Below are 16,176 nucleotides of genomic sequence, written 5' to 3' on the forward strand. Positions count from 1 at the left end.
ACACACACGCTCACAGCACTGTGCCAGGCAAGCTGTTCACTAGCTGGTGCTGGCAAGGATCCAGAGAGAGTGGTGGCATCCATCTGTAGCACTGCAGAGTGGTTCAGGCCGTGTGTTTTTCTCACAGTCTTTCTTGTGTGTGTGTGTGTGTGTGTGTGTTGTGCAGAAAAACAATGTGATTGTTGTGATGATGCTATTAGTTGTACCGATGGTGGGCATAGAGACAAAGTTCAGAGTTGTTCTGCTTTAAAATAGTCTGGTGCAGAGTGGGAGCTCATTGTGTGAAGGTCGTTGTTCCGACCGTTGTTCCGACCGGCTATGACGACGTGTTTAATGCTATAGGATTAACATTAATGCCATAACAAACTTTTTGCCAAAACAAACTTTTTAGTTCTTGTTGAGAGCATTCTGGGAATTGTTCTCTAATGCTAGAACTTCTCTCTCTTCTCCCAATTTGCCTTCATGAAGTCTTCTGTCTAATATCAGTCCTCCTCGTGATCCCCTCGTGGTACAGCTCCTGTTTCTCATTAAGGACCCCTTTCTGTCATCGTAAAAGTCTCCCTCCAATAACAGAACATCTCTCTTTTGCATAGAGGTTTCTTTCTTTGACGCCAGGATCCCCAAGAGTGTGTGGTGTTAGTTTATGAAACTTTTTTTAGTTATTTAACTCTGATTTCTTGTCAGTGTTTCATTACTCTTCACGTTTGTACTCCCTTGGAAATTTGCTTATTAAATTGAACAAAGGAAAACACATAGAGAACATTTTTTTTAGCATGGAATCATTAAAGCTACACATCTGACCTGTTGTTCTGACTGTGGTTACAATATGAATCATTACCGTCTCAAAGATGTACCAACACTGTGTAAATCCAAAAAGTGCCCTGATGTGATGTCATAACAGCCATCACTCCCTGGCTCTCTGCTCACCAGATGTGACTAAGACCCAGTTTAAACATCTCCTCCTGCAGGGCGGCGGGGGGGGGGGGAGTGGGGAGGGGGGGGGGGGGGGGGGGGGTGTAAAAAGAAAAGAGTAGCAGTTTTCTGAGGAGGGGCAGTGAGGGGTAAAGGGATTTTTTTTTTTCCCAAGTTTTGCAAATCTGGTTCTACTTAACATAGTCCTGGAACACATTTCATAAATTGCAGACATATTTTTTCAGAGCGGTTTTAGGGACGATAGTTAAGCAGCAGTAATTTCCAACACATGGCAGTCGTCATGTGATATTTTGAAAACACCAGGCAGACAGTGTGTTCCCACCCCACCGTTCCCCCAGGAACCGTCCCTGCCTTACTGTTAGCCCTTGCCCTTTTTTCCTCTGTTCGTCCTCTGCCTCCTGCTTTTCATTTCCCCATCTGTCTCTCATCGGCGCTTGTTATCTCCTGTTTTCACTCCCTTTCTTCAGTGTCCTCACCTCTCTTTTCCTAACTCTTCGCTCTTTCTTGAACTCTGCTGCCCACATGTTTAATTCTTTCATCCCTGTGGTTCCTTCCTCCCATCACCTCATAACTGCCATCATCCAACATTGCTCCATCCATCTGCCACTCCTCCATCTTTCAGCTCCTCCTAAGCCTTTGCTTCTGTCCACATAGTAAAAAATAACCGACATGTAAAACATTAAGGCTTTTACTATCTGTTGAAAATTGATTTTGCTCCCGAGGACAGGGACATAATTCCTTCTAGCCTGGACGTACATACACAGAGATATAAATTGCTTGTGGAGAGGCTTCCATCCAGCAGGTGAACAGAAACAAATTGCCACTTGGGCTTGTGTGTGTTTGTCATTGAGTATTAGATTGTTTGTGTTTAGAGATGGAGTGGATGCATCAGTGATTTTAAATTGTGCTTGTGCTTCAGGGGTCAAGTGGTTCATCCACAGTGTGGGTGTGTGTGTGGGAGAGAGCCGAGAGGAGAGGCTGAAGTTCTGTTGAAAATAAGATCAAATATATTGACTCTGTATTGTTCCACATACAACAAATATGCATAATTATAAATCAAATATATAAGTTTTACAACACTTGACAAATATACTTTTTTTTTTACTTACTAAATCTACTGTTTGAGCTTCTGCTGGAGTTAAAACAAAAGTACTATTCCCGTTAGCTCAGATGTCAAGAAGGAAAATCAAAAAGAAATCAAAACCTTTAGAAATGGTGATACAAAAGGTTTGGCCCAACAGTCACCAACTAAATGTTGTCAGATCATTTCTGTATTAGCCAACATAATTGCTACAGGTAAAAGATAAGTTAAAGTTTCTAGAAATATGTAAACATTAGCAACAAAAGCTAAATGTTAGCAGACAGTCAATGTTTGGTCATTGTGATTTTGTCCTGATGGAGAAGGTTCCACTTGGGCATGGCTCAATTTGGACATCAAAAAATTTAAATTTCAGGAGTTGGATTGTAACAGATTGTACTAAGGTGTAGACAAAACTTAAAACAACCCATTTGTTCAGAAACCAACATTTGGATCATTATTTTGACATCAGGTTTTTAATGGTAATGACAGAGCAGCTTTGAACAAATAAACAGCTCCGATGGTTTTCTAAATATGCTGATCTCCACATGGGTCTGCTGTGGAAAAAAGTCTACTGGCAGTACATTTCACTGAGGCTCGTCGTATAATCCCAGCAAACCCTTCCTGCTGGATCTGGCTCTGAGGAGCTGTACATACTCTCCTGCTTTCTTTACCTCTCCCTGACCCTCTCTTACCGTCCATTCCTTTTGCTATTTTGGTCTTTTCTTTTACAAGACCCTGTAGTTCAATTTTGCCTGGCAACAAGATGTGGCAGGAATTGGTTCGAATCGAGAGGACGTGTAACGGGCACCGTGAATCATTTTTATTGTTTCTTAACACTTGCTTCCTTTCCCTCTTTCTGCAAGAGAGACTTTATTCCAACAGATGGGTAAAACAGATACTACTATAAATCTATTGTTTGGAGAAAAAACCCTGAAGGGCTGCTAATGTTATACAGCACATATGTTTTATTGTCCAGAGTGTGTGTGTGTCTGCGTGTATGAAGTGTTGAGAGGGATTTTCTCCGTTTCTTTTATGTATTACTCTGCATATGTGCTGGCGTGTGCATGTTCATGTTTGTGTGATGGAACAGATGGTGTTCAGACCTTTGTGCACCACACAGAAATCTCTCTCTGCATCTTTGCTGGTTTGAAAAATTGTAAATACAAAATGTAGCCTGGAGAGAAAACTACAACGCTCTAGGACAATGATTATAAAATCGTCTCTTCTTGAACTTTCATACTTAAGTATAGAATGCTGTAGTTCTGTACAGCCTGGTTAAGAGACAAGGTCAGATTTTAGATCGATTTCAACTTTAAATATTGGGCAGAAGCTTAAAACAAACTTTACAAAGTTTATTTCTTACAAATAAGTATTATAAAACTTTTCTTTTTACACACAAGAATTTACTCACAGGTTAACAGAGTAATAGAGTAATAGAACTCACTGTTTAATTATATCATATTATACAGGAAGGCGCCTGGGCAGCTTTAGACTGTTTACAGAAAGTCAGTCCACTTGTAGTAACAATTAAAATCTGTAATCTTTTACAGATAAAACTATTTGTTCACTACAAATTGAAGAATTAACCCAAAATGTTAGGGGACATTTTCAATTTGCAATTCAATTGGCGACTGGTTCTGGTATTAATATGAAATAATCATCAACCAAAGACTGTTGATAAAAAAGAGTTTCAGACCTTTATTTACTCGTGAAAATCCCAGTGAGATTAAGAACCGCTTTTGCAAGAGATTCCAGGCCAAGAAAGGCAAAAATAAAACACAAAAGTATTCAAATTACTTGTTTGTTGTTTTTTTTTTAAGGATAAACAAGTTTTTTGTAGATGAGTTGGCTTCACGTACTGTGAGAGAGTGTGGGAAAGCCAAAGGGTCAGAGTGATGGTGGTTCATCTCCACTCTCTACTCTGTTTGAATTGATGGAGAGGGGAATAACAGAGAGGGATGGAAATGACAAGTGTCTATGAGGGAAATAATAATGTGAGTGAGTGAAGGAGAAGAGGCGGTGCTGTTGTGATTGTAGTCTGCTGGTGCATCCTTGCAGCTCCGTGTATGTGTTTGTGGGTTTGTGGTAGGGCGTTGTATCCATACATCTTCTTGACAAGCGGGTGGAGTTTGATGGGACATGCTCTGCATACTGCTCCATCTGGCTGCCGATGAAGCTGTGTGTGTGTGTAGAGGAGGGGATAGAAATGGAATGGGGGGTTACTACCCGTGCATACCGATAGATTCCTCTTGTTTCTCCCTGTTACGCCGCCTGAATCTCAATCGTCTCCACCTGTCCCACAGCTGTGTTCTTCTCCACATCTGTCCTCCCGTTCTCTCTCTTCTCTGTTTGTCCCTTGCTTCCTCCCTCCTTCTCTTTACGTCTCTTTTGAGATAGTACTACGATCTCCAGTGTGCATTGCCTCATCTGTTCTATTGCCTCTCTGTCCTGCTTCCTGTCTTCACACATTACTGCTTGTGTGTGTGTGTGCGTAAGACACGACCAAAGGCATTTTGAGCAGACGTTGACATGTTGTGGACATTACTGCTCAATTCACAGGCTTCCCGCAGCTTTACTGCCTCAAAATCATCACCTCAAAAACTCTATTATCTGTGTGTGTGTGCAGCCTTTGTTTTGTACGTCCAGAGTTTACCTTTTTTCTCTGTGTGTGTTTGTGTGTGCAGCGCACCATCGGGTCACTCCGTATGCGTCTTTCCATTTAACTCCACAATGACAACATCTCATATCTGACTAATGCAATCTTGTGCTCACACAGGCTCCAGTGCCGTGCAAATTGTTTATGTCACAGCCGCCAACTTTGGATAAACGCGAGCGGCGTGATTGAAATCCATTGTCATTTTGAATAATGGGATTTGCCTGTATGAAGTGCTCTCAAGTGGCGTATTACTGTCACTGTTATCGCATCGTTTTCTTGGTCTCCAACTGTATGATCCAAACACACGTACACATTGGTGGAAACATAGTGTACGTACGATGGCACAGAAGCAATTGGAGCTCATGAAGTGTGTAATGGAGATTGTTTGACTCCTGATGACAGACTGCGAGTCATTGCAGCCCTGAATGATGCAGAGAAGAGAAACAAGGTTGTCCTCATTTCACATGATGATTGGAATATGAAATGACCTCCTGTCTTTGTCTGCCATGATGAAATATTTTGATATTACATTGTATTTTATCAATTGAGCGGTGGATTGGCTAAGTCCTCTCGGTAACATTTCCAACTGTTACTCAGGGACTGTGTTCCTCCTCGAAATCGTTCGCTGCAACAACCTTGGTTTAGGCAAGTGATGTAACTTATATGTAATCTCAGAAAAGACGTGCATCACAAGTCATCGGGGGGATAAGATCTCCTTTCTTTGAGCTCGGTTGAAAGAGGGTACAAGTGGGAAGGAGGGAAAAGTGAAGAAGGAAAGGGAGAGGTTTTGCAAACATCGAGGATCACGTAATCACAGACGATGCAAACGGGTGATGTAAGGGTGAAGACATCCCTGTGAGTGGCAGGTAGTTGTCCGGAATTTTTTTTCCTCCCTCACATATTTCTAAGATTGCCGTGTGAGGCAGGGAGAGAGATTGTAAAGAAATTGAGGAAGTTGCAAACTAGTATAATCCAACTTTTACCCTGTGATTTAAAGTAAAATAGTTTGTTTTTTTCCTTTTCCTTCTCTTGCCTGCTTTTAGGGGTTTGTAGATTGTCGACCATCATCTCACCCTATGCTTTGCCTTCTCCTCTGCAGCACTACACATATTCTTGTCCTTCTTTACAACAGCCACAGATCTGGGCAGATTTGAACCTAAAGACTTCTCACTATCTTGTTGAGTTTTTGAAGTAATGTATAAACCTGACTTTACTGTATCTAGATACAGCATCCCTGGTGAGAGCACATACTTCAGGAAGAAGTCCGTGTAATTATCGTGTACACACACGTAGCTGGATGGAGTAGTGCTGCTATTCTCCTGGGTTTGAGTCCCGTGGGCCACCTGTAGAACAAATATTTGAACTAGGAGCTACTTTAATGTTCTCGATGTGAAACCACACATCGAATGGCTAATGTGACTTTAATCATTGAGATCCATGGAAATTGCCTTTAATAGATTTCGGCACTTCAGTCTGCCTTCAGAGCGCGCAGATGAATCAACGCACATTTTGGAGACTCTTGTCCTCCTTTATTGCAGGTCGCTGCCTCTTCAGCAGCCATCCTCAACCTATTCAATCCATTAATTCCTGGACTGCAGCACTTCTGAGAAGTCGTAAAGTGAGTTAGACAAAGTCAAAGCACTCACGGGCTCTTTCCATTAAAGCTCCACACATCGATATCTGGGTTGTCCTGGAATACACTCCGACGGCTGCCCACAGATCCGCTGCATTGACTGCAATATGCAACTGATGGGGCAGTAACAGGCCTAATAAATGGACAATATGTTCATTTAAGTCCAGCCATTAACTTTTAACTGATGTATTAGAGCGCAGGAGACGCCCAACTTTGTTTTCAAGGTTGTTTAAGAACGCTTGTTCTCCTTTTATTTGAATTATGCATGGACTCACCTGCTATTGTCTATCCATTGCTCTTTTGTCATAATAAATAGAAGGCTTGTCAGACGGTGGGCTACACATTTATATTTTTTAAGTTCTACATGCCACATTTGCTCAAGTAGATGGTGCTCTGTGTTTTCTATAATGTGCTTCAGTTGTAAGATGCTTTTTTTTCTTGGCAAAGGGGATAAATTACCTTGTGGAGGGAGTATTGCTATTGATTCAAGTGGCATAGTAATTGCCGAGTGAATGGTCGGGTGCAGCCCTTGTTGGTTAGTATGAACGCATTGATTTTATTCTGCTCGTATGCTTTGAAATGCTCTCAATCAAATGAAAAACAAAGGGGAGGTTGTTTTTCACAAAGTCACAGAAGTGGTCGTCTGTCTGTCTCTCTGAGTCTCTGTTTGTGTTCGCTGCCTGCATGGGGCTACACACTGAATCTTTTTTTTCTTTTTCTTTTTTTTGTCCTTCATCTTTTTCTGCCGCCGGGCTGCAGATGAGTTTTATCTCCGCTCCATGACTGCCGTCCAAAGATAACACTGACCCAAGTCTTAATCTCCAATTAAAGACCTGTAACCAAAGTCATCTTTTCATTTAGCCAAAAGAGCCACTGATGCCTGGAGTTAAGTAAAGATTTTTTTTAACCAGCATCACAAGGTGTACCCATCATGCATTGCTCCTGCTATCTCACAATAGATTGTGTCCTCTAGGTCACACAATTGCCCCACAATTAGAAAAAACAATATACAAAATTATGGAAAGCACGACCTCAAAGATGAAGAATAACAGTTGAAGTGAAACCATGTGTGATGTGGTGACTTCTCTGTATTTAACTTGGGCTTGTTATATATACACATATAAGGTCTTTGTGTTTGACTGGAAAATGATGAATCACCTTGGGTCCTGTCAGCCGCCTGTCTTTTTTAACGACTTTGTAATTTCATAGTTCGTACTGTAGGCAGTCGTACAGGTTAGCTGGCAGCCACTGGTAAGACTATATGTTTCCACTAGCTACTCTGCTAAAGTCAGAGTTTTCTAAAATAAATATTCAGATCCAGACTTTTTTTGCAGTATAATGAGAGTTGTAAACTTTCCTGAGGCTGGCCAAGTTAGGAGGATAGAGACTGAATGTGTTTAGCTGTGAATGGAAAAAAAAGTAGGCAGACAGGCAGACATAGACGGTTGCCAAAAAAACGCAACATGAAAGTGCAATAGGACATTTGGACAGTGGATCTGTTCTCACTGTCCTTTCTTCATATTGACTTGTCTTTCACATCTATTCATTTACATCTGCTTTTCTAACTACTCAGCTTTTATTCTGCTGATCTTTTTCCCACTGTTTCCACTCGTGCTGATCCTATCAATAACCTCTGTTTCTGTAAGGTAGATGTCGAAAACAAGAATGGTTATTGTATATTATTATTTTTAGTATGATTTTACTTTTACATTTGCACAATTTACTTGCTTTACTTACTACATCTTTTCCATTAATAATAATATTAATAATTCCATTATTTGGATTAATCACTACCTCCTGTTTTATGTCTTTCTGTTTCCAGCAATATACAGGAAAAAAATGTTTTTTGTCGTATTAAGGAATGATGATTAATGTTGATTCATTTTTTACCTATTTAATAATATATGTGTGTGTGTGGAGGTATTTGTTTTTAGGCTATGGTTGATTTGCTACAAGGATCTCTGGAACAAAATAAAAATTAAGAACAACTTGAATAACTCCTACTTCAAGGTCTTTACTTCACAGATGTGGCTGTGAAGTTCCTTCTCCATTCAGACGTTCAGTGACAACTCCATCTCTCACTCGCTTGGCTGCTAAAGCCAAGCTGGTGTGACTAAAGTACTTAGTCACAGTTCTCCTCGGCAGCAGCCAGGCAGAGCTCCTGGGCCTGGCCCACAGCCTCACACCATCCTCTCTCTCCCATTCCCCTCTAATTTTGTCCAAACTTGGCACAGTTGATACAAACACTTGGCACGGCGGAGCATTAGCTTTAAGTTGTCTGTAAGGTATTCATTGGACGCACTGCTGTACAAACAATCAATTAAAACGAGGAGATAAACAATCCTAAAATACCTCATATGTCTGATGTCTCTACAGTTACAACCGTGTCACAGTAGATCGCACTTTTGTTTCCCCCGCAGCTCCTCCCTTCCTTTCCCCTCCACCCTCTTAAATCTCTGCTTTTTCATCATGTCCCTACAACAGTGTGCCACAGAGAGACTTGATAACACTCTGTTGACTCTGCTTGTTTAAGCCCTTGCTGGATAAAGTGTGTGTATCCCATCCTGCTCAATACTTGCTCCACCCTCACGCCAGTGCAGGACTCTGATAATGTCCCCACGCTCTTATCATACATTTGATAGGGCCAGTTAAGTCGGTAAACTAAGTGAAAATGGTCACATGATCAAAGAAAATGTAACTGTCTTTGGATATTTTATCTTGTCAGGAGACAGAAATCTGAAGCACACAAAGAGACTTTGAAATCACTCGATTGGCCGTTTTCCTGTCTTCTTTGCCTCTTTCTTTAACAGATGTGACAATACTGTAGCTTCCAGAGATATAAGCATTAGGGCAGTGTGTGTGCGTGAGTGTGTGTAATGAGCACTGCAGTCGTTAGCAGGGCAGGGAGGGGCGTTGTTGCTGTTCTGTACAGCAGGCGTGCAGGATGGCACAGATGGTGGTGGAATGAGACCGACACTGGCTGCAGATTTACACTTCTCTCTCAGGCGTCTATCAGTGTGACAGTGACTCGCTCTCTTTCTCTCTGTCTCTCTTCCTCTCTCTCTCTCTCCGTTTTCACCCACTCTGTCGTTTATCATTTGACAGTCTGAGCATAAGGCATCAGTGTCGTTGTAGCAAGACATATGATGCGGTGAGCTGTCTATTTTCAGATAGAGAATGTCTCAGGCTGCTCACAAAGCTGCCTTACCAAATGATAATTACTGTGTTAGTTTTACTTGGTATTAATATCATTGTCTCCTTGTTGCCTTCTCTGTTTTCAGATCGCACTGGGAAGCGCTCCACCATGCCCGACTCACCTGCGGATGTCAAGACACAGTCCAGGTTGACCCCCCCTACCATGCCACCCCCACCTAGCACACAGGGAGTGTCGCGAAACAGCTCCTACACCCCCACAACGTGTAAGTCAACTCCGATTAAAAGTCCTGGGTTATTTACAAAAAATTTACTATGACTTCCTTTTCTTGGCCTTTAGTTGGGTGTTTGCAAAAGCAGTGTGCAGAAGTGGCTGAGCATCAGTTGGGCAGACACAAAGGCATTAATAGTTAGCAAACACTGCTGCACGAAAGAAAATGTTTTGTATTTTTGTAGATGTTTAATATGTCATGTAAACCTACACCACAGTCAGCCTATAATAGAAGTGAGAAACACGAACATCTAATGTGACGGTGAAACCTAGCATACATTCCATCCACCTCAAACACCTCAATTAAAAACGTATTAATTGAAAATATATGTATGCGTCTAAATGTGTTAGCACATGCAAAAACAGCCATTAGAATTCGGTGAAAGCAAGAACACTGCGTGACCTCCTTGGCAAGTTGCACAGAGCTCCTCCTAAACTGCACCCGTTCCCACAACTCCTCCAACAAGTTCATTAATGCCCACGCGTACAAAACCCTTGGAGCTCTGCCATGATGCACACGTTTGATGAGCAAATTACACCCTAGTATTTACTTAGAAGTGCGTACTTAACCACTTGCATGAAGAGCACTCAGCTCAAAGAATTGAAGGCGACATGGTACAAAATCCTTAGCCTTAATTCCAGACAATAAAGAACATAATGTTGCTCCCAATCAGTGTCTTGCGTACAACTTTTTTCCTCTCCGTATTTGTCCCTTTCTTGCAAATGCCTGCACTCCACAATTAACTCCTGGTCTTCCGTATGATGAAGGAGAAACGACCCTGGCTCTCTCATTACGAATGCCAACGGTTTTAACAAAGCAGAGCGTTTGATTTCCACCCGACGTAATTGTTAGCAGATGCAGTTTGAGCATCTCGTCTCTCTTCTCTCTTCTTACAGTGGCGGCTTTGGACAGCGGCCAGAGGGGGAGTGAGCAGATCGCTAGTCAAAACCTAATCTCATTAGGGAGAAAGCTTTATGCCGCCTTGTATTTCTTTGTACACCAACTCCCTCAAAGACACACACATACATTCCAACACACACACTCTCACTACTTCTGTGCTCTAAAAACTAGAGGGGGGGTCAGACTGTTCCCCGCCTGTTTAGACTACAGGAAAGGAGCGCAGGGAGGAAAGAGGTGGAGAAAGACGGCATGTCTCCAAATGTAGAAATATGGTTTTTATGAGAGGATGCCGCAGAGGATCAAACAAGTCGCTGTGAGTGGAAACAAATGCTGCGTGTTGTGGATTTTTTTAGGGGAATGTAAATCGTTTAAATGGGTTCCATGAAGTTGATCCCTTAGATGCCCTTTGTTGATCCTACATTCAGGGTTATATTTGGTGATTCACACAAATCAAATGGGAAATATTTAGCATTGTCTGTTGTGTGTGTTTCCACTGAAATTATATTTCCCAAAAATTACCTGCTTTAAACCTGCTTTTTTTTTTTTTCACACAGTAACCAACGGTAGTAGCCACTCACCTACGGCGCTCAACGGCGCTCCATCTCCTCCAAATGGCTACAGCAACGGCCCCAGCTCCTCTTCTTCATCCTCGTTGGCCAACCAGCAGCTGCCGCCCGCCTGTGGCGCCCGGCAGCTCAGCAAACTCAAACGCTTCCTCACAACTCTACAGCAGTTTGGCAACGACATCTCACCAGAGATCGGCGAGAGGGTCCGCACGCTGGTACTTGGACTGGTGGTGAGTGTCAGTCGTTGCAGCTATATTATATTTTAATAACAGTAATAACAAAAACAGAGAAACCACTACAGTCATACAGTAAGACATACAACTAGTACTAGAGGCTACTTGATGAGGGAAGGTTAACTGACGTGGGGTGCAGTATTAGAGAAGATCAAGCACGGTGTCCTAGTTTACTTTTAAGCGGGGAGCTAAGCTTTATAAACAGGAATCACACCAGTTAGTTTGACACTTAGTCATTAAATGACTGACTTAACTTTGAAGCTCTACCTACTTTAAAGGATGTCTTTGAAAAGCACAAACACAGAGGACATATTTACAAGTTAAGTTTCTTTGGCACTTGGGAAATAAATTTAGAAATAAAATGAAACTAGACTCTGCTACCAGCAGTCATATTCAAGTTTAAAAATACAGAGCAAATAACCCAGATATTTACTGTGTGTCTCCAAAACCACCAACTTGACATTTTTAAAAATGCAGTTTGTTTTGATCAGCACGCACCAGAGATTTATTTATTATTAAAAAAAAGAAAACGGAGCCTGCAAACATCTAAATATAAACTGATGAAAGCAAACACTGACGAGACGTGACGGGTTTCAGCGGCTCACCTGACGGGGTTGATACCAAGGCTTTAACACCAGGAGCACTTGGTGTGGAATATAAGAGCAAGTGTTAATATGAACCACACGTCTGTGAGTGTAATCAACAAGGGAATAGAAAAATAATGACTGAACGTTGTGCAGAAAATAAGGAGGAGTAGGGGGAGGCAGAGGAGACGGGGGGCGGGGGGATTTTTTTTTTAATTAGCCACACAGAGCATAGCCTCCTTTCGGCTTTACTCTGTTTATTTTCCTCCTCGCCTGCACACGCAGTTGCGCACATGCCTCTCCTGTGTCCTTTTGCTTTGCATCCCCCCCCCCCTCTCTCTGTTGAAGTTTGTCTCTCTCTCAGTGTCCCTCGCCCTGCCTTATTAAGGAGTGACACTGTTAATTAGCTGGTTGTGTGTTGGTCGGAGGGAGAGAGAGGGAGACTCGGGAGATTTCACTCGCTGTCAAGAACAGCCCATACGCAATCTGGGCGAACAGATGTAAGGCTGAATGTAACAAAATTCAGGTCTGGGAAATAAGCCTGAGACATAGGAAGGAAAATAATATCCACAGCTTTTTTTCCTTCTTTTCTCTTCTGATTATATTATTTTTTCTTAGTAATGCTGTTTTTATCATTTGCATTTTTTTACTAACTCCTTTATCTATGCTTTTTTTTTTTTTTTGACACTGTCTATATTCACCAGGCAATTAGAGAAATTTAATTTATTGGACCTGAATTTGTCAGGCAGAAAGGTAAACAACTTTTTGTGTTAACACTGACCATCCCTCTTATTGGTTAAACTTGAACAAATTGATAAATCAATGCACGACCTTTGGTGGACCAGTGTCAGTCTCTTTTTGGACCATTTCAGTCTCACTTGACATCTGTTCCAACATTTTTTTTTTTTTTGGCGAGTGTGTTTATGTTTTTGTTGCATTTTTAGGAATTCTACAAACTTCCCCGTAAACTCTAGTTGAATGCAGAGTCTTTGTCTCCTGCACATTTGCTTTCACGCTGCAGTAATATGTTTTGGTCACCTTGGTCTTATCTGTGCTGTGATAAGAGGCAGACAGTTATTCAGCTGGCACTGATGGAGCGAGGAACCACTGGAGTGAAGCCGTACGGCACCTGTGTGACAGATTTTCATATAGCGTTTTGATAAGGACGAAGACGTGGAGGACGTCACGCGGCTGCATGTACACAACAATAGGCTTGGAGTGTGAAAAAAAAACAAAAAACTGTGCTGAGTGAAAATGATCTGAGACCATTCTTTATCATCAGATATCTGGATCAGACAGGAATCATAAATAAATCCTGCAACATTCATAGTTGATCCCATGTATAAAAAGCGTATTAAAAAGAAATATTTTCGATGGTGTGACTGCTGCGTTTGTATTTGTTTTGTTAATTGAAGCAGATGTGAGTCTTTGCTTTCTGTGGCTCTTCTCACCACGGCCTGAACATGTGCTTCGTATTAACCCAAACCCAAAACATTCACTGCGGGCCAGGCTATAGCTTAGCTTCCAATAAGTAATATTATCGCTTAATGCTTTCCACATGGATTCTTGTTTTTTTTTTTTTGTTTTTTTTTTTAACTTCATCTCGTTCTCTCTCCTCCAGAATTCCACGCTAACCATCGAGGAATTCCACTCCAAGCTCCAAGAAGCCACCAACTTCCCCCTGCGACCCTTTGTCATCCCATTTCTGAAGGTGAGTGTTTAATCTGGATTATGAATTAATAATAATCTCCCCACTTTTTGGGTCTCTCTCTCTATTTCTCTTTAATGCAGTGTTTTTCAACCTTGGGGTCAGGACACCACCTGGGTTTGCCTGGAAATCCAAACAGGGTTTCCTCAAATGTCTAGAAATTGATAAAAAATAGTGTAGATGTATAATGTTTGATTGAAAAATTACAAATATTTATTCAACTAATAATTATTTTTAAAAATGTATTTAAAAACACCCCACACAATCTTGAACATCTGGACTCTTCTCCTTTCATGAATATGAATCAAGTTCAAATAAAATGCATGTTGATTGACAGCTGTGATCACACGAATGGAAAGACTCTGGGGTTGCCACAAATTTGTGATGTCAAAATGGAGTCCAAGCCAAAAAAGGTTGGAAACCACTGCTTTAACGGTTTAGCGTTTTAAAACCAGAATCATTGTTTTTGTTTTTAACGTTTCCCTTTAATATTTGCCCTGGAAGGACTTTGTTTTCATACTTGTATCGAAACTCTATTCACATGTGCTGGAACAGCACGCCGTGACAGTGGTTTGGTCTGAGGACAACATTCCCTTCCATGTCCTTCCTTCCAGCCTCCTCCTTGTCTCTCTCTGTCTTATGATGTCCATACTTCCTCCCACTAACCCACATTTTGGGCAAGTATTCCTCATTTTGCAGCCATTAGCATGGTACATTACCACAGAGAAGAAGTCACTCATATCGTACACATTCATCCATGACTTTTCTTCTCCCCATTTGTCACCCGTCCTCGTGTCTCTCTCTGTGCACTTCACATCTCTTTATTCCAGTCTGGGAAAAACATAAAAGGAGATAAATAAAAATGTTGTTATTTCTATCTGTTTTAAATAGTCACATATCCTGGACGTCAGCAGGATTTCGGAAAGAAATTTGTTTTCCTTCAGTCATCTCCTCCGTGTCCCTGCCTCTTCCTCTTCACCTCTCCTTATCTGCCCCCTCCCTTATCTGTCCCCCTGTACCCGTCTTTATCTGTGTGTCTGGGTGACAGATAAGGAGGTGAATGTAATTTATGAAGATGAGACCGTTTGTTTTTTCCCAGAGTACAGTATCTAATGTCTAATTTTCTGCTTTCTGGTGTGACGTTTACCAGATTATAGTTCCTCTGTACCAACTGCTCCCAGTAGAGCACATCATTAGTGGCTGTAAACATCAACAGGGACAAACTGTGTCCTCTCTCTGTATCCTTACATCTGTCCCTTTATTGTCTCATTTCCATCATCTCCTTCTCCCTCCGTTCACCTTCTCCACTCGTTCTATCCCCACATCTTTGTCCCTTACTCTTTATCTGTTTATTTTCACTTTTCTCTCCCTCCATCCTCCCGTCCCTCCTTCCCCACTGCTCTCCTCGACAGATGGTTAGTGTATCACTGGGATGGCTGCAGAATCAAAGATGCTACTCTTTTTTTTTCCTCTCCTCCACTCCTTTTCCTCGCTCTGTCTTTTTCCCTCGCTCTTCCTCGCTTTGTCTCTGTCTCCCTCCCTCTCCCCATTCTAATTTTAGTGTCTTCTCACTGCGGGGCCTTTAATGCCAGCTACCATATGGTTGGGGGGGTGGATGGATGGAAGTGCGGTAGTGGTGGGACGGGGGGTTTATAGGTGCGCTGAAGCACAGCTGCAACAATGCGTGTCAGGGCTCGGAGTTTTTCATTACGCTAATGTTAGACTGAGACGACCCCTCCAGTCCCCCACCACCCGCACACCCACCCCTACTCAACTCCTTTCCCCTTCTCTTAATACTGAACCACAAATTGGTTGGGACTCTTTACTGGAAGAAAGCAATCATAAACCGCACGGCTACAGTGACGTGATGCGTTGGCGGAACGCCTGCCGCACGAGACACCAGACTTTGAGAAGTTACACGTTTCTTCAGTTTTTGGGTTAAAAAGTTGTGCCTTTTAAAAGCTGGACATAAAGTGTTTTATTTTCAAGTGCTCAGCAGAGGCAGGAGGAACAGTGAGGGATGCAAACTATACCTCGCAGTGATAGAATGTAATTGGACAATTGAACAATATAGATGTGCAGAAATGAAGTCACCTTGTTTCTCCTCTTGAAGCAAATTACACAGTAACAGTGTGGAACAATGATGAAGTGCTGCCCATCCTGGAAAAGGCATATTCTGAATTGTTTTTTGGCACCATTTGACAAAATGACACATCCAGCACATTCACAATACATCATTCTGAGCAGATTTTAGCTGAAGCTGCCGAACGAAAAGAACTTTAATTTTTTTCTACTCTGCAAGTCGATATTGGTTACTGTAACTACACCGAAGTTGGCCTGTGTACTTTATCATATGAAAAATGATCCAGTGGCTGCAGCGGTGTCTGCCCACTCAGACTTTTTGTTAATGCATCCCGTATCTCTGGCAATTAGGATGACCTCTAATTAATGAAAGAT

The 16,176-nt window shown here is 41.9% G+C and overlaps 1 protein-coding gene across 6 annotated transcripts in view; it reads left to right on the forward strand.

The window, feature by feature from the left end:
• The window catches only part of runx1t1 (RUNX1 partner transcriptional co-repressor 1), a 249,532-nt gene that overhangs the window by 220,837 nt on the left and 12,519 nt on the right, over positions 1-16,176 (forward strand). For all 6 annotated transcript variants that reach the window (XM_017041194.2, XM_025065046.1, XM_025065045.1 and 3 more), the window contains 3 exons: positions 9,585-9,722; positions 11,183-11,424; positions 13,633-13,722. In XM_017041194.2, the coding sequence (XP_016896683.1) occupies positions 9,585-9,722; positions 11,183-11,424; positions 13,633-13,722 (470 nt within the window). The remainder of the gene's footprint in view (positions 1-9,584; positions 9,723-11,182; positions 11,425-13,632; positions 13,723-16,176) is intronic.

This window comes from Cynoglossus semilaevis, chromosome 18, assembly GCF_000523025.1.
Source record: "Cynoglossus semilaevis isolate Cse_v1.0 chromosome 18, Cse_v1.0, whole genome shotgun sequence".
Lineage (NCBI taxonomy): Eukaryota > Metazoa > Chordata > Actinopteri > Pleuronectiformes > Cynoglossidae > Cynoglossus > Cynoglossus semilaevis.